The 21,738-nt window shown below is 37.7% G+C and overlaps 2 protein-coding genes and 1 long non-coding RNA gene across 12 annotated transcripts; all 3 read right to left on the bottom strand.

Moving 5' to 3' along the window:
• Nucleotides 1–1,182: 1,182 nt before the first annotated feature.
• On the bottom strand, nt 1,183–6,333 carry LOC137239764 (uncharacterized). Of its 3 annotated transcripts, XM_067765400.1 has the most exons (3): nt 5,119–6,333; nt 4,810–5,001; nt 1,183–4,748 (listed from the first exon to the last, which is right to left on the bottom strand). In XM_067765400.1, the coding sequence occupies exons 1-3, from the start codon at nt 5,183–5,185 to the stop codon at nt 4,432–4,434; spliced, it is 576 nt and encodes a 191-aa protein (XP_067621501.1). In that variant the 5' UTR covers nt 5,186–6,333; the 3' UTR covers nt 1,183–4,431. The 3 variants fall into 3 exon arrangements, with proteins under 3 accessions (XP_067621501.1, XP_067621500.1, XP_067621499.1); XM_067765399.1 differs by having other exon boundaries at nt 4,825–6,333; XM_067765398.1 differs by having other exon boundaries at nt 4,810–6,333.
• A 144-nt stretch (nt 6,334–6,477) lies between these two features.
• On the bottom strand, nt 6,478–10,508 carry Ing5 (inhibitor of growth protein 5). Of its 5 annotated transcripts, none has more exons than XM_067765397.1 (5): nt 10,372–10,508; nt 9,438–9,800; nt 9,197–9,360; nt 6,779–6,937; nt 6,478–6,706 (listed from the first exon to the last, which is right to left on the bottom strand). In XM_067765397.1, the coding sequence occupies exons 1-5, from the start codon at nt 10,406–10,408 to the stop codon at nt 6,605–6,607; spliced, it is 825 nt and encodes a 274-aa protein (XP_067621498.1). In that variant the 5' UTR covers nt 10,409–10,508; the 3' UTR covers nt 6,478–6,604. The 5 variants fall into 5 exon arrangements, with proteins under 5 accessions (XP_067621498.1, XP_067621496.1, XP_067621494.1 ...); XM_067765395.1 differs by having other exon boundaries at nt 9,158–9,360; XM_067765393.1 differs by having other exon boundaries at nt 9,158–9,360; nt 9,438–9,846; nt 10,372–10,503.
• Nucleotides 10,509–15,434: 4,926 nt separating this feature from the next.
• Nucleotides 15,435–20,000, bottom strand: LOC137242139 (uncharacterized). 4 transcript variants are annotated; one of them, XR_010950090.1, is made up of 7 exons: nt 19,849–20,000; nt 19,450–19,795; nt 19,109–19,396; nt 18,871–19,019; nt 18,682–18,815; nt 15,700–16,079; nt 15,435–15,640 (listed from the first exon to the last, which is right to left on the bottom strand). It is a non-coding gene; the product is annotated as an uncharacterized lncRNA (long non-coding RNA). The 4 variants fall into 4 exon arrangements; XR_010950091.1 differs by having other exon boundaries at nt 15,700–16,015; nt 18,871–19,049; XR_010950089.1 differs by having other exon boundaries at nt 18,871–19,049.
• Between the last annotated feature and the right edge of the window lie 1,738 nt (nt 20,001–21,738).

A 21,738-nucleotide genomic window follows, 5' to 3' on the forward strand; every position in this document is an offset into this window, starting at 1 on the left:
ACTTTGTCCGCATGCATCACTTGTACAGAATTTCTATATGAAAATTTAGATAGAAAAAATAAGTTGCTATGCTGGCGATTGATCTTAGCAAAGCGTTTGACTCAGTAAATCTTTACATCATGATACAAAAACTTAGAGTTGGGAGTTAATGGCACTGCTATTAAACTCTTCGAAAGTTTTTTAATTGATAGAAAGCAATTTGTCCAAATAAAAGATACAAAAAGTCTAACCATAACTATTAAAACTGGTGTTCCACAAGAATCAAAATTAGCTGCAACTCTATTTGTAATATACATCAACAATATATTTAAACTCGAGTTAAATGGAAAACCGCAATTTTATGCCGATGACGGGACATTCTTGTATGCTACTGATACTCTAGACGAACTGTTAGTCAATATCCAAACGGATATAAAGAAACTTTCGAAATGGTTTGAACGTAATTTGCTGAAAATGAATATCTCGAAAACAAATTTTATAATATTTAACAACTATAAAAATATTCCCGGTATGAACGATCTGAAGGGAATTCATCTAGATGGTAGTTTTATTACGAGGGTCGAGAGTCTAAAATACCTTGGCATTTGGTTTGATGCAAATTTAAATTGGCGAGAACACATAAACAAGCTGAAAATGAAATTAATACCACTGAATTTCTCGATATATAGAAATCGGAAATTAATTCCAAAAAGACAACTATGGCTGCTATACAACTCTTTGTTCATGTCATATATTAACTATTTGAATCCAATATAGAATGTTTGCTCAGAGCAACTTATAAATGAATTACAAAGAACACAAAATAAAGTAATTAAAAACATTTTAAATTTACCGCGGAGAACATCAAGTGAGCTGTTATATTGTAATAGGCTAGATATTCGCAAATATTGCATCTCTAAGACGCTAATAGCGTTCTACAAAATAAAAAATAATTTAATTAAACATAATTTGAACATACAAGAAGAACAAACCCCAGAATATGCCCTTAGAACTCGAACAAATATCAAACCACGTCTTTTTCGAACAGATGAAGTTAAAAATGCAAGAAATCTGCAAAGCTTTAAAACTGAAGTCAAACGCCTACTTCTTGCAAACTATAATTTTAATATTCAGCTGTAAAATGTAATTGCTAATTTTCCTCTTACTTTTACTGATATACGGAAATGGTATTTAAATCATACGTTACTTGTAATAAGTTTTGTATTTATTTAAATCATACAAATTTAAATCAAACATTACTTATAATACGTTATTTCACAGCTAAACTAATTTCTTTTCTTTTAATTTTATTTTATTTTATTTTATTTTTCTTACTGCTGCACTCTCTATGTATCCTCATTAATATTGATGGCATATAGTTTTACATAAGAGATAAGCTATCTTCTCGCACAAAAACATTGTTTTTTTGAGAAAATTGTTGTAAAGCAAATCAAATTTTGTTGTCAATAAAGCAAAAAAAAAAAAAAAAAATCGAGCGGACCTATATATACATATGTTTTATGTCTTTTTCGAAAGGCATCTGCAAGCCAGATAAATGTTGCCGAGAAGCTTTTGATGAAAGAAATATGCTTGTATTGATTTCCAAAACACTGTCGAGGCCACGCAGTTTGAGAAAAATTTTCTAAGGCATATTGATCTTCATTGCCACTCTATTACTATTACTTTGCAAATGTAGTACATAACAGAAACGGATTTGACGACTGTCACTTTACATCTACTGCTTTTTCTTAACCATAAGTTGCAGGTTTTGGATGATCAAGATGAAACAAATTTACGGCTATTTTTTGTTTTTTTTTTTGAAATCAACTGACCTCTGCGTACTAACATGTTTTATATTTAAATTGAAAATAGATCAACTCAACATAGCAAAACAACCGAAATAAAGAAGTTGTATAGGATATGTATTAGGGCGGGTCGATTTGTGGGGAGGCAAAAAAATCGCCCATTGCTCTGTGAAAATCATATTCTAGGGACCAAAATAAGAAACTTTGCCGAAGGAACCATACCTCTAAAACGAATTCTGATGCATCCCCCCCCAAATTTGGGTTGTTGTTGTTGTTGTTGTAGCGATTAGGTTACTCCCCGAAGGCTTTGGGGAGTGTTATCGATGTGATGGTCCTTTGTCGGATACAGATCCGATACGCTCCGGTAACACAGCACCATTAAGGTGCTGGCCCGACCATCTCGGGAACGATTTATATGGCCACATTGAACCTTCAGGCCATCCCTCCCTCCCCACCCCCAAGTTCCATGAGGAGCTTGGGGTCGCCAGAGCCTCGTCTGTTAGTGAAACGGGATTCGCCGCTCAAAGGTGAGGTTCACAATTGGGTTGGAGAAGCTATATATTGCCCCTTGAATCCCCCCAATTTGGGTCGAATTTTGGGTAGGGGCAAATTTTGAAAAAACCAGGGGGTTCAAGGGGGTGTGCCACTGACACCGGTGGGTCGAGCACAGCCGTAGCCAGCAGTGAACATTTGGGTGAGCTCGACCAATTTCGAGTGAGCTGAAATTTTTTCTAGTAAAAATCGTAACAGTTGATATTAGAAGGCACCTTTTTTATTGATGAAGTCGTAAATCGAATGAATACATATCAACTTATTTCAAAAATGCATATTAAACGTTAATAAAGTTGTATTTTCCTATTTTTGTCGGCAAATTTACGCAAAATATCATCCATTTTTAATGAATTCATGAATTATTATATTATTATGAATTTTTTTCAAAAGCAAGAAATGAAAGATCTCGTAGCCGTTGATCGGTCATTGTTGAACGCCGAATCGCATCTATTCTTGGAAGCGCAGAAAATGATGATTCGTTGATTGATGTACTTCCGCCAAATGTCTCGATGGCCTCAAATAGGCAATACGTTCTTGGAAATGCCATTTTGACGGGAAACAATATTTGAAGAATACTTTTGTCATTCGATTCAGGTTTATTTTTCTCATTAATGAGAAAAGTTTTGACAACAGAAAACTCTTCTCGTGATGGCAATATTATTTGAAGTTCAGCCAATGATTTTAAAGCGCTGTAGTCGAAATTTTCATCCAAAAAGTTGTTTGCAGTTTCGACTGCAATCCGGATATCATTATTGTTTTCGAATCGTTCATTCATTTCCAAAATAATCGAGTCAGTTAAGAAGAATGTTTATCAATATCACGCTCACCCAGAGTAGAGTATACAACGGACTCGCTTAGTAGATAGGATCGATGTTGAATTCTTAACGGTCTCGGAACCGGGGCATATTCAACGTCATCAAGTTTTTTTTAGCTGAGCCTAGAAATTCGGAAAAAGGTTCACCAGTTCGTAAAGCGCTTACTTTTTCCTTCACCGCCTTAATTACAGGCATTGCTTTGCGGTAGCCAACATCACGTGCTTGCAAAATTTTGTTTGCTGGTTCCATTATTCCTAACATTTTGCTAAGAAATTCAAGCAAAAATATGAATTTTTCCTTCACAATGGAATCAAGCAATCCAACAGCCAAAAGCATATCGTCTGCACCAAGATCATGTCCTGCTCCATCCTTTATTTTTATCAACGAATTTAGTAGCTTATCGGAGTTATTTTTGATTGCAAGTATTGCTTTATAATGTCCTGACCAACGTTGCTCAATAAGCAGAGGAATTTTTGCTCCTTCATACAATTTTCGAACTTTGAAGCGACTGAAAAAATTGTGAAGTTGTTTGACTTGATCAAAGAAAAGTCGGGATTCAGAATTATTTTTCACGATTTCCACAACGACAAGATGAAGGCGATGATTAATGCAATGTACATATGGTATTTTGCGATCAAAATATATCTGCATCAAAGCCTGTAAACCGCCCAATCGACCACTCATTACCGCTGCTCCATCAAAACACTGGCTCAAAATCTTTTTGCAATCCACTGCAAGCTCTTGCAAGCGATCTATGATCAGTTGGCAGAATCCTTTGGCTGTGATATCATCAGCTTTTTCGAAAGAAAGTAGTGTTTCGGTTGGTTTTCCATCAACAATGTATCTAAATGCAATCGAAAATATCTCGTTCCCATTTCTATCTGTTGAACCATCTGCCATTAGTGTTAAATATGAAGAATCATTTAGCTCTATCACAATTAATTGACGAAAACAATTTGCAATAATGTTGATAATTTAATTTTGTATCTGAGGCGATGTATAGATGGCATTTTTGGGCATAGATTCCTGACACTTTCGCAAATGATCATCTTTTTCGAGCATGTGTTGGAAGAAACTGTTGAATAGTCCCAATTCTTCATTCTCGTCGTTGTTCCAATTACCACGGTAAGGCAGCTCGTTCTTTTCCAAAAATAAAACAGTTGAAACAATTTCCTTAAAATAGTACCGTCTCTTTTCAAGCACAGTATCATTAAGAAGGCTTGATATTTCTTGATTTTTTGCAATTCTTTGCGAATGCAGCTTCCAAGCAAGTATAGCATCTAGATGTGTGTTGCTCGTCTCATGGTTTTTGAAACTCTGTCCTTTGGCGAGTGCTTTCGACCAAAGTTTATATCCGTAAGTACAAAAAACATCACTTGAATTCGTAATGGCAAACTGACGACACGGGAAACAGTATGCAGCATCTTTTTGCTTGAATACTCAAGCCATTGATATGCATTCAACCATTTGAATTGGAATGATCTGCCATCCGATTGTTTTGGAAATTTGTATTCTTCTAAGCGATGCTCAAGCTTTGTTGATCCCTTTGGTGAAATATCGGAGGGAATGACATTAGTTCCAGATGATGTTGCAATTTCTTAAATAAAAAAACATATGATATTACATCTGCTGAATGATATTTAAGTTTAATCGATTACGTGAAAGCCACTCACGGTTCAAAGATAATGAAATGTTGGCAATTGTTGACGTAGACGACGATGATGTTATTGTTGCTGTGACTTGAGTTGTTTCGATCTCTATATTTAGATTTCCAGTTGCTCGCACTATTAGTTCCACATCTGAATTTTGATTCGCTGGGTTAGCATTAGAAGAATTTGAGCTACGTGGTCCTGGAAAAATCAAATCCATCGGATCATGAGCAATCTTCAAATCAAATGCCAATACCACTTTCATTTTAAGAAATCGAAATGCATTCGTATGTAAATTTCCATCAATAATATTCTTACCAAAACAATAATCCAATTTTGGTTGCTTTGTTAGCTGATTCAATTGATTTGTATTACGTTTACTCATATTTGTAACGTTTATTGTATTATTTCTGTCCTTTTTTATGTATAAAATACCGTAGTTCACAATATCTAGTATACATTGCACATATACATTGTATAGCGTACATTGTATATCCTTACTAGTAGCGCAAGTAACAGCAGATTTTTTGGAAGGCGCAAAAACAACAAAAACAACACAGGGTGTGTTCAATTTACCACGTAGTACGTGTCAGCTGATTGTTTTCATACATGGCAGTGTTGCCTATAAATACGTTTGTATGATGGGTATGGATCGTTTGCAGTTGTTTTACAAAAATACCTAATAAGTTGTCCGAATAATGTTGAAATAACCTGTAATTACTATAATAATATTTTTTTTCAAATCGATTCTAGTCGGAAATTTAGAAATATTTCAATAAAATTTTAGGGTGAGCTCGACCAATTTTTGGGTGAACTCAGCTCACTCAAGCGTGCCTCTGGCTACGGCCGTGGGGTCGGGCTTCCAAAGTTAGTTTGGGTCGGTTATACATTTGGACTCGAAATTTGCCCCTACCCAAAAGTTCGAACCAAATTGGGGGGGGGGGGGGGGGGGCATCAGAATTCGTTTTAGAGGTATGGTTCCTTCGGCAAAGTTTCTTATTTTGATCCCTAGAATACGATTTTCACAGCAATGAGCGATTTTTAAATCGACCCGCCCTAATATGTATGTATGTACATATATGAAAATGAATGCAATGATTACCTTTTGACCCCCCTTGCGTGTTTCAGCTTCAATTTGATACCCATAATGTAAAGACACATTATAGGTGTATCCGGGTCCATGTTTTGGCCTATATCTCGAGGCCCTAGTTACCCAGCGGCATAAAACTTACTTTGTACTAAAACACACATCAACAGCTTCAATTTGATATCCATAATGTTAAACACATCCTAGTGTTATCCTGATCCACGTTTTGGCCTATATCTCGAGACCCTAGTCACCAATAGGTATGAAAACTACCCTGTACTAAAGCACCCATCAACAGCTTCAATTTGATACCCATAATGTAAAAACACTATCAAGGCGTTCACGGGCCACCCTTTAGGCATAATCTCGAGACCCTAGTCACCCAGGGGTATGAAAATTACCCTCTACTAAAGCACTCATCAACAGCTTTCATTTGTTATCCATATTCTAAAAACACATTCTAGGGGTACCCGGGTCCACGTTTTGGCCTATATCTCGAGACCCTGTGCGTCGATCCTGAATTTTCTTTTTATAAACCTCACGGAGCGCGAGACCTTTCCAACGAATTCAAAACCGTTGAAATCGGTTCGTGCGTTCTGGAGTTATAGCGTCAGGAAGAAAAACCCGACTTATTTTTATATTATAGAAGATGTCCTTAAAACTACACACATGTAAAAAATAGCATTATTAAAAAACTGAATAATACGTAGAGCGCCTTTATTTCTTTTTTCTGTCTTGTGTGCATTTGGGACAAAACCACTTTCCTTTCGGTTTTGTAGTGAGGCCAACGCAAGCAAAGTGGAACCACTCGATCGGGCACTGAAAAAAGTAAAAAAATGTAAACATTTAATTGTAAATTACGGCAATGAACTTATAAAAGTACGTCCTTACATCTGGATTATCACAGCCAATCATTTCGCCATAGGAAACTTGATGACACAAGCAATAAGTGGGCTCATTTGGATCCACTGGCATATCAAGCACATCACTTGGATGCGTTGCAGGGGTTAAGCTTGATTCCTTTTCAGAATCCTCCATATCGGCATTTTTCTTAAAAAAAATTAGAAAGGTTATTGCTTATGTACAGTTTAATATATGTAAGTATGTATGTACACTTTGCAAACTGGCATATATAATCACAATTTCAATATAGATGCAACTACTACATACATATATCACATATTAAATTATAAAGATATTGAATGCACAAAAAAGGTATTTACAAAAATGATATAAGACGCAAATATGAAGGTGAATCAGAAAGATAAAAAAATAATCGATTAAATCGAAAGAGCCAGTAGTTTATTTTTTTAGTAACAGCAAGGATCTTAAATAAAAAAACAGCAATAATCACGCAAAAACAATTGAACAGATGATCCATATATAAACATAAACGAAATCAACGGACGGGCGATAGTATGCCTTATTTAAAAATTTGTTTCATCAAGTAAACGCTTCAGAAAACCGAAGAGCGCCGCGATGAAGATTTCTTTGATTTTTATACAAATATGCCTCAGCATCAAATTGTAGAATGTTCATAGGTAGAGTTATGAAACTGTGTTTTTTGTCTGTTAGCTACATTTGTAGGCAATTTTTGAATTCATATTTTGAAAAGACGTTCTTCCACCAAATACATAATACGACTGCTTGTTTTCGAACGAATTTTGAAATATAAAGTTCTGGTTACATTGACATGGTTCTTGAACAGTTTGCTGTTAAAAGCCGTTTTTCATCCAGCAGACGAAATACCATTAAATTGGCACAAACGAAGCGGCATTTAAAATTTCCATGAGAAAATTCAATTGGATTAAATTGAAAGTCAAAATCGTAGTGAGAGATAAGAAGCGCGGAGCTGAAAATATAGGAAACTAGATTCGTACATAAAATGGCAACAAGCTCAATCACATCGCTAATCACCTACGTGTCGTAATTTCGATCTACTAACCAACAAGTAAATGTGTCCAGTATATTATGGCGCGGTATACTCCTAGGAAATTAAGGCAAAGCGTCTCCTTCAATTTGTGGTGTTCTGATTTTTGAGTTTTTCTCTACAAATCGAGCGGACCTATATATACATATGTTTTATGTCTTTTTCGAAAGGCATCTGCAAGCCAGATAAATGTTGCCGAGAAGCTTTTGATGAAAGAAATATACTTGTATTGATTTCCAAAACACTGTCGAGGCCACGCAGTTTGAGAAAAATTTTCTAAGGCATATTAATCTTCATTGCCACTCTATTACTATTACTTTGCAAAAGTAGTACATAACAGAAACGGATTTGACGACTGTCACTTTACATCTACTGCTTTTTCTTAACCATAAGTTGCAGGTTTTGGATGATCAAGATGAAACAAATTTAAGGCTATTTTTTTTTTTTTGAAATCAACTGACCTCTGCGTACTAACATGTTTTATATTTCAATTGAAAATAGATCAACTCAACATAGCAAAACAACCGAAATAAAGAAGTTTTATAGGATATGTATTAGGGCGGGTCGATTTGTGGGGAGGCAAAAAAATCGCCCATTGCTCTGTGAAAATCATATTCTAGGGACAAAATAAGAAACTTTGCCGAAGGAACCATACCTCTAAAAACGAATTCTGATGCATCCCCCCCCCCCCCCCCCCCCCCCAATTTGGGTTGTTGTTGTTGTTGTAGCGATTAGGTTACTCCCCGAAGGCTTTGGGGAGTGTTATCGATGTGATGGTCCTTTGTCGGATACAGATCCGATACGCTCCGGTAACACAGCACCATTAAGGTGCTGGCCCGACCATCTCGGGAACGATTGATATGGCCACATTGAACCTTCAGGCCATCTCTCCCTCCCCACCCGCGAGTTCCATGAGGAGCTTGGGGTCGCCAGAGCCTCGTCTCTTAGTGAAACGGGATTCGCCGCTCGAAGGTGAGGTTGACAATTGGGTTGGAGAAGCTATATATTGCGCTACACAACCCCTTGAATCCCCCCAATTTGGGTCGAACTTTTGGGTAGGGGCAAATTTTGAAAAATCCAGGGGGTTCCAGGGGGTGTGCCACTGACACCGGTGGGTCGGGCCTCCAAAGTTAGTGGGGGTCGGTTATACATTTGGACTCGATTGGAGCACTCTAAATGGGTCAAAGTCATCAGAATTCGTTTTAGAGGTATGATTCCTTCGGCAAAGTTTCTTATTTTGATCCCTAGAATACGATTTTCACAGAGCAATGAGCGATTTTTAAATCGACCCGCCCTAATATGTATTTATGTACATATATGAAAATGAATGCAATTATTACCTTTTGACCCCCCTTGCGTGTTTCTTTTTCTTGATTTACCTTCCCTTTTTTCTTTTTGCTACCTTGCCCACCACCACTGGCTGTACCTCCACCAGAACTTGCCGTAACATTCGTGGCATTTGTACGAGCCTCCTCATCTGATGAGCCGATGCGTTTTCGCTTCCCTTGCGATTTTGTGTCTTTTGTTTTCTTGGTTCTTCCTTCTAATTTAAATTAAACAAATTATTTGTTAAATAAGATATGAACACATACTTAGATGTATTCATTAGCAGTATCTTACTCTTTACTACAGCTTCTTCAGATTTGCTACCTGTTGATGATGCTTTTTCTTGTAAATCACCTTCGAAACGTGCCAAATCATTATCAAGACGTCGTATTTGTTTATCTACCAATTCATAGGTTTGTATTGCTAATTGTACTTTATCATCACTATATTCTTTCGCTTTTCCAAAGAGTGCTTGTATGTCCATTAGGCGTTCCTTGCGTTCCTCATCTGTCATAGAGCAGCCGCCGTTAGCTGCAAGCTTATGCATAAATTCTTTTGCTCTGGAATCAATGCTTTTCATTGCGGTTTGTGCACGATCATCTAATTTACGCATTAATTTGAAATTTCGCTCTAATTCTGTTGGCAATGATTCCAACCCTAAAATATTTATATTTGCAGCACAATCCATTTCAATAGATCGTTGCTTTTGTTTCTTAGGTGATATATAACAGTTCTATATATACTAACGCTTATTGGTAATAGTCTAGTTGAGGGGTTGACTGCTAATACGCTACCAAAAATATCGAAAGAGGTGTCAAAAGACGCGTATTAATCTCGAGAACAATAATCCGATGGTGGAAAAGAAAACTTTTATATATGTCCGGAGATATTTGCAGTTGAAGTTGGCGATTTTCATGTGGTTGTTGTTGTGTTTGTGCCCACAAAAAAAAATTGGGCATCACCGTGGCGGTTTTTTATAAGCGCGGCCGAAGGCCGCCAACTCAGAAAGGTGCTCTGCGCAAAAATACTATGGATCCCACCCCCGGTTTCGGAGGTACCCGCGGGTCTTTTTTCGGTTTTTCGTTAATTTAATATTTTTAATTTCCCCCTTCGGATTATTAATACTGATGTCAAGACGCGTCGTTTGACACCTCTCTTCATATTTTTGGTAGCGTATTAGCAGTCGACCCCTCAACTAGACTATTACCCGCTTATTTTACTAACTTACCATCAAGATAGTTTTCTAAATAAATAGCTGAGGACATATTTTGAATAATTTCAGTTTATACTATACAGCGTTAAAAATAATTTCGCCAAGTTTATTTTGACAATCTTACAAATAACGACGTTGCTAATCGCCTAATGTCATTGGAACGGACTGAAATGAAGCTTTAAAACAGTATTCAGTATTAAGGCCCTAACACATAGATCTTAGATGCAGCATCGCTACCCATATAAACACATGCCCCTAACGTTCCAATAAGGCGTGATCCAAATATTGATAGATTTAACATGCAAATGCAACAACAATGTCATCCATATGGATAAACTTGTTGTTGCATTTGCATGTTAAGCGGCAGTTAACGTACGGTCGTTTGTTGCACGAAACACGTTTGACCGAACCCTCAAGCCCGTAGGAATCAATGTGGTGTGCGTCTGTGTACATGTACATAACATATTTGTGTGTGTATTGTTTACAGATAAGCACTGTTGCCATTGACCAGTTTGCATGCATGCTTATGGAAACATCACCTTTTTCCAATTTAATTTTTGATGTTGTTAAAGGCTGGAATTGATATTAAATAAATATAAATGGATTACATATTTATAATCTGCACTTTTACATAATTATTTCGAATTATTTTCACAATTTTTCAAACTTTAATTAGGTGTTTTTGCATAAAACTGCCAACGGTCAAAAATTAGCGCACAAAAGTTTACTAGGCAACTTTGTCTAGTGAGAGAGCGATCAGCTGACCCGTTCTTACGGAAAAAATTAAAATTGTTTTAATTTCTACGTTCCGGGCTACGTACGTACGAGTGTTGCACGTCGGTGAGTTTTCGTTTACATTGCACACTCATAAGATAGGTCGTGTCAGCTGACACGTTTTTTGTACGTACGTTCGTGGGTAACTGCCGTTTTAAATTTTTTTCCGTATCTGGATTACGCTTCATTGGAACGCAACAGCAATCTAGTTTAAAGCATTGTGAATGAAACTAAAAGCTCCATTACTAATACTTAGCATTGACTTGACTTGAGACTGTCACTTACAGTTCTGTTAAATGAACATTGCATGTTACTGATTACTCAAAACTTAGCAACACTTAACTTGACTTAGAAGTCTGTTGAATTTTGATTTTCTCTGTAAGTTCTAAGTGACGTTTATATTTTGAGATGCCATTTGTTTGTTTCCATTTCATTTTGACATTTTGTCATACAAATTGACATTTATTGATTATGATGCCAGATTGCATGCGCTAAGTGGAGTATAATCGTGGCTAAGTTGCCAAGTTTACGCCAAGTCAAGTCAAGTCTATGCTAAGTATCAGTAATTGAGCCTTAAGTGTGATATCTTATCTGTCAATTGCCTGACAGGATATTCAATATGGCTACTTTTTAGCGTTTTGACAGGGTGTTCAATATGGCGGCGCATATCTTCAGCGGGTGATAGAAAGAGACACAGAATGAGACAGCGATAGTAAATTACAAATCAGGTATACAATCACTTTGGAATTTTGACGTCTATGCATACGATATCACACTTAGTTTCATTCACAATGGTTAAAAGTGCATGCACACTAAGCGAGGCGACACGTAGTGACAAAATATTCTTTGCATGTATTCTTATGGAACCATGCACCCTGGCGGCAGCAGCACTGCGCTGCGCGGCCATGAGCTGTAATGTTGATCAAATAGGCAAAAAAAGTGAAGCGCCGCTGCCGCTACATGTCGCGCCGCTTAGCGTGCACGCACAGATAAAGTGCGTACGATGCTGCATCAAAAATGTTTGTGTTCGGGCTTTTATACAACCCCTAAAAGAACACTTACGGGTACATAACTTAATATATACCTGTTAGTCTTACTTACTTAATTGGCGCTTAACACCGTTTAAACGGTTATGGCCGTCCAACAAGGCGCGCCAGTCGCTCCTTCTCTCTGCTTACCGGCGCCAATTGGTCACACCAAGGGAGTTTAAATCGTTTTCCACCTGGTCGCTTCAACGGAGTGGGGCCGCCCTCTACCTCTGCTTCCATAGGCGGGTTCCGATAGAAACACTTTCTTTGCCGGAGCGTCACCTTTTATTGGCATAACATGACCTAGCCAGCGCAGCCGCTGCGTTTTAATTTGCTGGACTATGTTGATGTCTGCGTATAGCTTGTACAGCTCATCGTTAAATCTTCTTCGGTACTTGCCATCGCTAACGCATAGAGGTCCATAAATGTTTCGAAGAACTTTAGCTGCTGGTCTACCCCACAAATTAATTTGCATTGTGAATTCATACAAGTGAAAAATATTTCTATTCCCCCATTGCCAAACCTACCTTTCAAAAAATAACAGACAGGGAGAACGGCTGTACCGAATGGCCAGAGAATGGAAGAATGGTTTGTTTTTTGCCCATTTTTGTTTAAAAAAAATATATATAACTACGACGAAGTTTTGGTTTGACTATTCGACAGATGAAGAGAAAAGCTTAATGGAACTGGCCAGAAGAAGGTTGAGGGATGCATCCAGTCAAATGGACATAAATTTCACTACGTAAGTGTAGCTTTCTAAACAAGTTGTTAAATGTGTTGCAGTTATAAATTTTGTTTATAGATTAATTCAAAACTAGAGACAATCCAAAGAAAGGTTTATGGGCTTGCTGTTCTGCACAAATGAACTACTGCAGAAATGCATAAGAGCCAAGTCTATTTCAAACATTTAAAAATTGGCAAAATTCTCAGACTTTGAGCTCGGGGATCCTACCAACTGACGTTGAGAACGATAATGCATTCTGACTTTTTGGGCGTTTGAAACTTTGTTAAAGCTCACTTTGCTATAAACGGGTTTCGTTCTATTAATAAAACCTGTTCTTGAAGCTGTAGCTTTGTACTCATGCTCTTTGACTCACATAAAATTAAAACAAATATTTTAAAATTACTGTTGGATAGCAAACAAGTAAGAGTTAAATACAAAAAACTTCCGTTTTAAACAATTTTCTTTCGACTCTATGCAGCGTACACAACAAAGTTCTATTCGATTCAAAATTATATACACATGGAAAACTTCGACAGCATATTTGAAATTCATTTTTCGACGTTCGATAGCAAGCGAAGATCCAAAAGTGCTCATAATAATGGCGGGCCACAACGATGATTTTCATATAGATGCGTTCAACACAATCTTATGCACCCCAATAACATCGCCACAATCACGCAAGATGTTGCGTTTGTAAATATTAAGCAAATTCAGACTTGGCAATTGCAGTTTATTTCACCTTGTCCATTTTGTGCGCAGCAATTTCAGAAGAGTAGATAAAGTTTAACATTAGCAGTTCATATAAAGTTTAAGGGTAAACGTTTATATGTAGATGTAAAAAAAAAACACAGCTATTAACATTTTTAACAACAAAAACAATTCAAATAACACGGGAAAATTATTTCGGTCTCTGATGGTTAACTTTTTTCACAAGAAAGTTGGTTTTAGTTGTGTTTTTATGTACAAAATTTTGAAACTAAAAACAAAATTTTCATTTGTCAGAAAAAATAAAGAAAAAAACGGCCGAACGTCAAAAAAACCTATGGAAATACAAAACGGCTCGTTTGTTTTTAATGAACTAGGTTGTATTTTTCTTGTATTTCGTTATACTATGTTCAAACAGAAAAATAAATTGAGGCTATTTCGATTTAAATTGAGTGGTGTTCATACAACTCTATTTCCCTGCAAAAACGCTCCACGTCATTTTACTAGTCATTTTACGGCCATTGTGACTTTCTGCAGCGGTTATATTCATAGTCATTTTTGCATGGGCGGATTAGGTTTTGTGACCAAATTTTCCGTTTCGTTCCTATTAATGTGATAGTGCATTCCGCTCCCACCTATAGGATGTGAGCATAGTACTGTGCTGCTCACACACGTCACAATGCTCGTCAAATGGCGGTCATTTTTCCGTCATTTCACTCTACATTTTCGAGTCATTTGACAATCAATTTTACTGCGGTTTTACCATTTATATAACCGCCATATAACGTGAATTTTACCTGCAGATTTACTTTACCTGGAGCAGCCATATGAATAAAGTATGAACCAAAAAAATTTAATTTTCAATATTTATTATTTTCAATATTAATATATATGTACATGAAATTGGAACTTATATTAATCCAGTTCATATAAAACAGAATAACTTTAATAATAAATAAACTCGCTTAATTGGTTTTTGTTTTCCAATTGAAATCTCTTCTAAGCGAGCAAAAAAATAATATTAAGCTTTAGAAAAAACTCCAATTATTTGAATGATCTACAACTTAAAGCTTAGTATAAATTCAAATCAAAAATATTCAAAGGTGTCGTGGAATCCGATTGCTCTCGTAATTGAAGAACTTAAAAATGTACGACTTTTAATTTAGTCAGACTTATTATTGTTCTAAATCTAATCATTCAAGCAATAATTCTGCAACCCTTAGCAGGAGTATTGATTGGTTTCAAATCTAATTCCGACAGCAATCGTATCACGACATCCGTTATTATATATGCACATGAAATTGTAATTAAATTAATACAGTTCATATAAAGAAAAGTCAGTATTTTAATAACAAATAAACTCGCTTAATTGGTTTTCGTTTTCCAATTGAAATCTTTTCCAAGCGAACAGAAAATAATTTTAAGCTTTAGAAAAAACTGCAATTATTTGAATCAATTTAAATCTACAACTTAAAGCTTAGTAGAAATTCAGATTAGGTTTACTCTTTTTTCAGATCAATAATATTCAAATGTGTCGTGGAATCCGATTGCTGCCATAATTGATGAACTTAAAAATGTACGACTTGTAATTAAGTCAGACTTATTATTGTTCTAAATCTAATTATTCAAACAATAATTCTACAACCCATAGCAGGAGTATTGATTGGTTTCAAATCTATTTCCGACAGCAATCGTATCACATCCCTTATTATATATGTACGTGATATTGCAACTTAAATTAATACTGTTGATATAAAGAAATGTAAATACTTTAATAATAAATCAACTCTCTTAATTGATTTTTGTTTTCGAATTGAAATCATTTCCTGTGCATGCACATCGCTAACCTGTGTTGGCAAAAGATATGATTATACTGTCTTCGATAGATAGTCGGACGAGCCGCTACTCGGCGAAGTAGAGATGACCGTTGTGTCGGTGGCAGCTGTTACAACAGCAGTTTCTAGCTTTACACCATCCGTACGGTGTGATGAAAGCTTCACTGCCTTTTCCAATTGCTTGGCGCCAGCAATTTTTGCTGTTTGTAACGCTTTAGCTGTAATGCAAATATATAGATGGGTTAAAGTGGTTTTCGTATGTTATTCAACAACTCACCCTATACCATCATCACAGCCTCCTCATCGATTTTGAATATGTGTACTGTTTCAGTATTCAGACCCAGTTCGTTTGGTGCAATATTTTCGATTTGATGAATATGTATACTATCCGTTAGGCAGACAATTAGGTGCAATCGATTCATTCATATACTGTGGGTATTTGAGCCGTAGACGCAATGGCAGATATTTCGATTCTTTTTGAAGTGTAACATTTGTAAACATGTATGGTGCTGTCACCATCACCACTAGAGAGCTATTGAAGAAACGCTCGACCAAGATAATATGTGAGATTTACACGCATAGATTTCTTCCACCTTTTCACAGTTATTAGTGGAGAAAATGCGAAAGCCATATTTACCATCCCATACCGAAATAGAACTGTAGAGGAAGAAACATTTTATAAAATTTAACAAAATCAAAAAATGATAGTTGTGCTAAAATGGGGTAACGTATTGTATGTTAAAGTATAGCGAAGTCTCAGCGGCTTTGTCCTGGTGAAAATTGAGTTTGAATAGGTTTTATTCTTCATTCTTAGAAACATGTACGAAGGTACCTGGTAAGATATTAAAAATCCTCAACGCTTTTTTTGCTATAACTCAAAAAACTCATATTCAAACTTCTGCTTAACTTCTACATATCAATAGCTACCTTTACCACCAGGAGTCACTATTGCTTCTACGCCTATGCTATTGTTTCCTACATCGATGAGCTTTGTAATAAAATAAACAGCTATCTCCCCAATCTCTCCAGTTTTGTCGCCTCGCGAAGCCTGATATTGTCACCAACCAAATCATCGGTGACCTTATTTAAAACATGACCGCGCCAAATGTCGACCATATGGCATTATCCTACCGACTGTCTTACACCCTAAAATTTTGGGTGTGACTTTCGATCAGGATCTACATCTTGGAGAGCATGCACTAGCAATTGTAACGAAAATCGTCGTTGGTGTGAGGTCTTAGCCGATCTCCAGATCTGTAGAAAAGGAGCTTATTAGCTTAATGCTTAAGATGATGCGGGAATAACCAAGTAAGCTCCTTCCAACCTTTGATTAGGGGGATGGTATAATGGTATGAAGATGATAGCGTGCGACAACATTGCGAGCTTGCGATGGCTGGAGGAAGTGGTTCCAAACCTCCAAAGGCAGGGCACGAACGCTCGTTTTGAGATGGTGGATAAAGCGCAAATCCCCAAGGTAACAAAAGTTAAGGTATGGATACCATGCGTGATGAAGTCGGAGGATACACTGCGACTTTTGCAGAATCAGAATCCGAACATACCGACACAGGATTCGAAGGTCCTTACTGTATCTCGGCCTACGGAGGAAGGTTAGTTATACATCTTCCAAATAAACAAGCAGGCGGAGGATATATTGTACGCGCAGCTTGGAAAAATGTCCTTAGGTACAGGCAAAATGAATATGCGACTCAGGAAAAGAAGTCGCCGGTATTAAAGTCCTAACACGGTGGACGTCGAAAAGGACCTCAAAAGCCTAAGGGAAAAAAGACAGGTGGAGGTAGCCCACGTCACCCCGAATGTGTTAGAAGGGGACCAACAGCCAGATGGTGCTGTGAGTCGCACAGAGGAACACCCGGCACAACAGGTACAAGAGGCTGAAGGGGGCTTCGAACACTCTAAACCAAAAGGGCTAGAGGAGGACGACGACGTCACGATGAAGGTGCTGGAGGGGGACAAGCAGCCCATTGGTACTGCGAGTCATACAGATAAACCTCCAACACAGTAAAGTGGCGTCGAGCGAACTCCTCCTCCTAACGCGCTGATCCAGGAGCCGTGGTTTCCATCGGGAGGAAAGGGTTCTGGACTTAGCGCGCGCGGATTTGGCGTTTACTATGCGCAAACGGAAGGACGGGTGCGAGCTGTAGTAATGGTAAGGAAACAGCAGCATTCATATATGCTGCCTAATTACACTACTGAGGACCTCGTAGTGGTGGTGAAATCGCCGGGCTCAGATGGTACATGTCCGGCCATGCTACAAGTTTCAAGTAGGGCGGTCGTGGGATGGCTTAAAATAATATTCGATGGGTGCATAAACTGAATCATGTACCGCACTCTTGGAGAACTGCTCGTGTAGCTTTCCTACCAAAGGCGGGGAAGATCGGTCACGTGTATCCCAAAGATTATAGACCCATAATTTCTGCTCAAAACCTTTGAGAGGCTGATAGATGTGTACATAAAGTCCAACGTGGATGAAAAGCTGCTCTCCACAACACAACAGGCGTACACCAAAGGCAAGTCAGTAGACACCGCATTGCATAGGGTGGTAATAAGCATAGAAAAAGCCCTGGAATATAAGGAATATGCTCTAGAAGTCTTCTTAAGCATTGCCGGGGCTTTCTAAATGGGCGATTATTGATGGTCTTAATTACGTTAAAGTACATCCAGCCTTACCCAGATGGATCGACTGCAAGTTAAACTGCAGTAAGATTACATCGCAATGGGGATTGTACGCGGCCACGAAATGAGTGGACAGGTGCACTCCGGGTGCTATCACCTCTGCTGTGGACGCTGGTCATTAACCAACTGCTTAGGGGATTCTACGAGGGACCAGAAAAACTTACGGTTTACGCAGATGACGTTGCATATGGTCTTGTTTACAAAGAGGTACAAGGTCCCTAATTGGACCAGGCCTAAGCTAGGAGGGGCGACCCTACGGGGAAACCTTGCACAAAATATCTAGGAATGATCCTAGACAGTAAGCTGTCATGGAAGCTCAACGTGGAGGAGAGGGTGAGGAAGGCTTAAACGGCACTTTATGCATGTAAAAGATTGCAAAAGAACCGGCATATACGATCAGAAGGAACTCGATGACGATGCCTCAAAATAACAACCAAAAGCAATAATTATCATTTCACTGACACAAATTTTATAGTTTTTTCTTCCGGAGTTGGACACAATCTTTTCATAATTTTACTTAACAATTTAAGATTAGACATTTTTTTCAATTTGTATTTTGACTTACCAGCAACAACAGAATCATGTTTAATTGTACGCCGCACAATCATTATAGCATCATGTAACGAAGCTCAGTTTCTTTCAAAAATTGTTCGGCACCGCCACGTAAAATCAATGTATATGTTCTAGCATTAACGCAACCTTTAAATAATTATAAACTATAAAAATGAAGTTAATGTCAAACCCACTATCAAACCTTGGAAAATGTTGAAATGTTCACCACCAGCTTGACGTTCTTCAAAGTAATCACATTGACCCAAAAGACTTGAATTAATATCATTAGCTGTAATCATAACAGCTCCACCACAAGCTTTCATTGTACGTTTCAAATCTTCTTCTGGTACACTAACAGAACATTTCAAGATCTGCAAAATACTGTGTACCAACATCACCAATTGGTAGTTTAGAAAACACAACATTGGCACCTTACTTACCTATTTTATTGTACAGGAGACGCCATTCAGCATTAACAATTTTCTGATACTCTTGGACATTGGAGGACATTGCTGTGGCAGAGCATTTTTCCAATAAAGCACTTTGTTGTTCCTTTGATTGGCGCTTCCACATGTACAGCCATGTCATATTTTGGTCATGCATAATTATAATGCTTTACGTATAGCTTTAATGATGATACGTGCATGCACGCCTTCCTCAACATATGGTTTAACTTGTTTTAAGATTTCACCTGCTTAAAGTACTACTGAAGTGGTGCCATCGCCGACCTGATAAGAGAAACATTTTTATTCTACACATTCTAATATAACAAAAAACTTACCTCAGCATTTTGAAATTTGGCGATGTCTACTAGAGTTTTACGGCTGGATTCACAATATCCAATAGTTTCATAATGGTTGCCCCATCATTTGAAATTGTGACCTTACCACTGGAATCAACAATATGCTTGTCCATACTACGTGAACCCAATTGAAAACCAATGGCAAACAACTGCTGAGTTATCTACTCAAATTTGTTGAACAAAACGACTTACGTATTTTAAGCATGCTAACCTTTAGCCCGGCAAGCAAATTAAAAAAAAAAACGCAATATGTAGGCTACACGAGAAAGGATTTTTTTAAGATTTCACCTGCTTAAAGTACTACTGAAGTGGTGCCATCGCCGACCTGATAAGAGAAACATTTTTATTCTACACATTCTAATATAACAAAAAACTTACCTCAGCATTTTGAAATTTGGCGATGTCTACTAGAGTTTTACGGCTGGATTCACAATATCCAATAGTTTCATAATGGTTGCCCCATCATTTGAAATTGTGACCTTACCACTGGAATCAACAATATGCTTGTCCATACTACGTGAACCCAATTGAAAACCAAATGCAAACAAATGCTGAGTTATCTACTCAAATTTGTTGAACAAAACGACTTACGTATTTTAAGCATGCTAACCTTTAGCCCGGTAAGCAAATTAAAAAAAAAACGCAATATGTAGGCTACACGAGAACGGAGACGTCGAGTAACCAAAACAAATGCGTTAAACAAATTCGTACACGTTATTTATCAATTTAACTCTAGAATTAAAGGATATACAACGAGAAACAACGTTTGACAACCTTTAAACAGTTTTAATAACTATCTCAAAAATTATCGCTCTGATGGAAACAACTGCTGAGTTATCTACTCAAATTTGTTGAACAAAACGACTTACGTATTTTAAGCATGCTAACCTTTAGCCCGGTAAGCAAATTAAAAAAAAAAACGCAATATGTAGGCTACACGAGAACGGAGCCGTCGAGTAACCAAAACAAATGCGTTAAACAAATTCGTACACGTTATTTATCAATTTAACTCTAGAATTAAAGGATATACAACGAGAAACAACGTTTGACAACCTTTAAACAGTTTTAATAACTATCTCAAAAATTATCGCTCTGATGGAAACAACTGCTGAGTTATCTACTCAAATTTGTTGAACAAAACGACTTACGTATTTTAAGCATGCTAACCTTTAGCCCGGTAAGCAAATTAAAAAAAAAACGCAATATGTAGGATACACGAGAACGGAGCCGTCGAGTAACCAAAACAAATGCGTTAAACAAATTCGTACACGTTATTTATCAATTTAACTCTAGAAATAAAGGATATACAACGAGAAACAACGTTTGACAACCTTTAAACAGTTTTAATAACTATCTCAAAAATTATCGCTCTGATGGAAACAACTTCTGAGTTATCTACTCAAATTTGTTGAACAAAACGACTTACGTATTTTAAGCATGCTAGCCTTTAGCCCGGTAAGCAAATTAAAAGAAAACGCAATTCAATTGGGTTCACCAATTGGGAAAACCAATGGGCTGCTTGTCCCCCTCCAGCACCTTCATCGGGACGTCGTCGTCCTCCCCTAGCCCTTTTGGTTTAGAGTGTTCGAAGCCCCCTTCAGACTCTTGTGCCGGGTGTTCCTCTGTGCGACTCACAGCACCATCTGGCTGTTGGTCCCCTTCTAACACATTCGGAGTGACGTGGGCTACCTCCACCTGTTTTTTTCCCTTAGGCTTTTGAGGCCCTTTTCGACTTCGCCCACGTCCAGCGTGTTAGGACTTTAATACCCGCGACTTCTTTTCCTGAGTCGCATATAAATTTTGCCTGTACCTAAGGACATTTTTCCAAGCTGCGCGTACAATATATCCTCCGCCTGCTTGTTTATTTGGAAAATGTATAACTGACCTTCCTCCGTAGGCCGAGATACAGTAAGTACCTTCCAATCCTGTGTCGGTATGTTCGGATTCTGATTCTGAAAAAGTCGCATTGTATCCTCCGACTTCATCACGCATGGTATCCATACCTTAACTTTTGGTACCTTGGGGATTTGCGCTTTATCCACCATCTCAAAACGCGCGTTCGTGCCCTGCCTTTGGGGGTTTGGAACCACTTCCTCCAGCCACGCAAGCTCGCGATGTTGTCGCACGCTATCATCTTCATACCATTATACCATCCCCCGAATCAAAGGTTGGAAGGAGCTTACTTGGTTATTCCCGCATCATCTTAAGCTCCTTTTCTACAGATCTCCACCTTTCACTAGTCATCTCTTCGAAAGGACTGCTACGATC

The sequence above is a fragment of the Eurosta solidaginis genome, chromosome 2 (assembly GCF_040869045.1).
Source record: "Eurosta solidaginis isolate ZX-2024a chromosome 2, ASM4086904v1, whole genome shotgun sequence".
NCBI classification, from domain to species: Eukaryota; Metazoa; Arthropoda; class Insecta; order Diptera; family Tephritidae; genus Eurosta; species Eurosta solidaginis.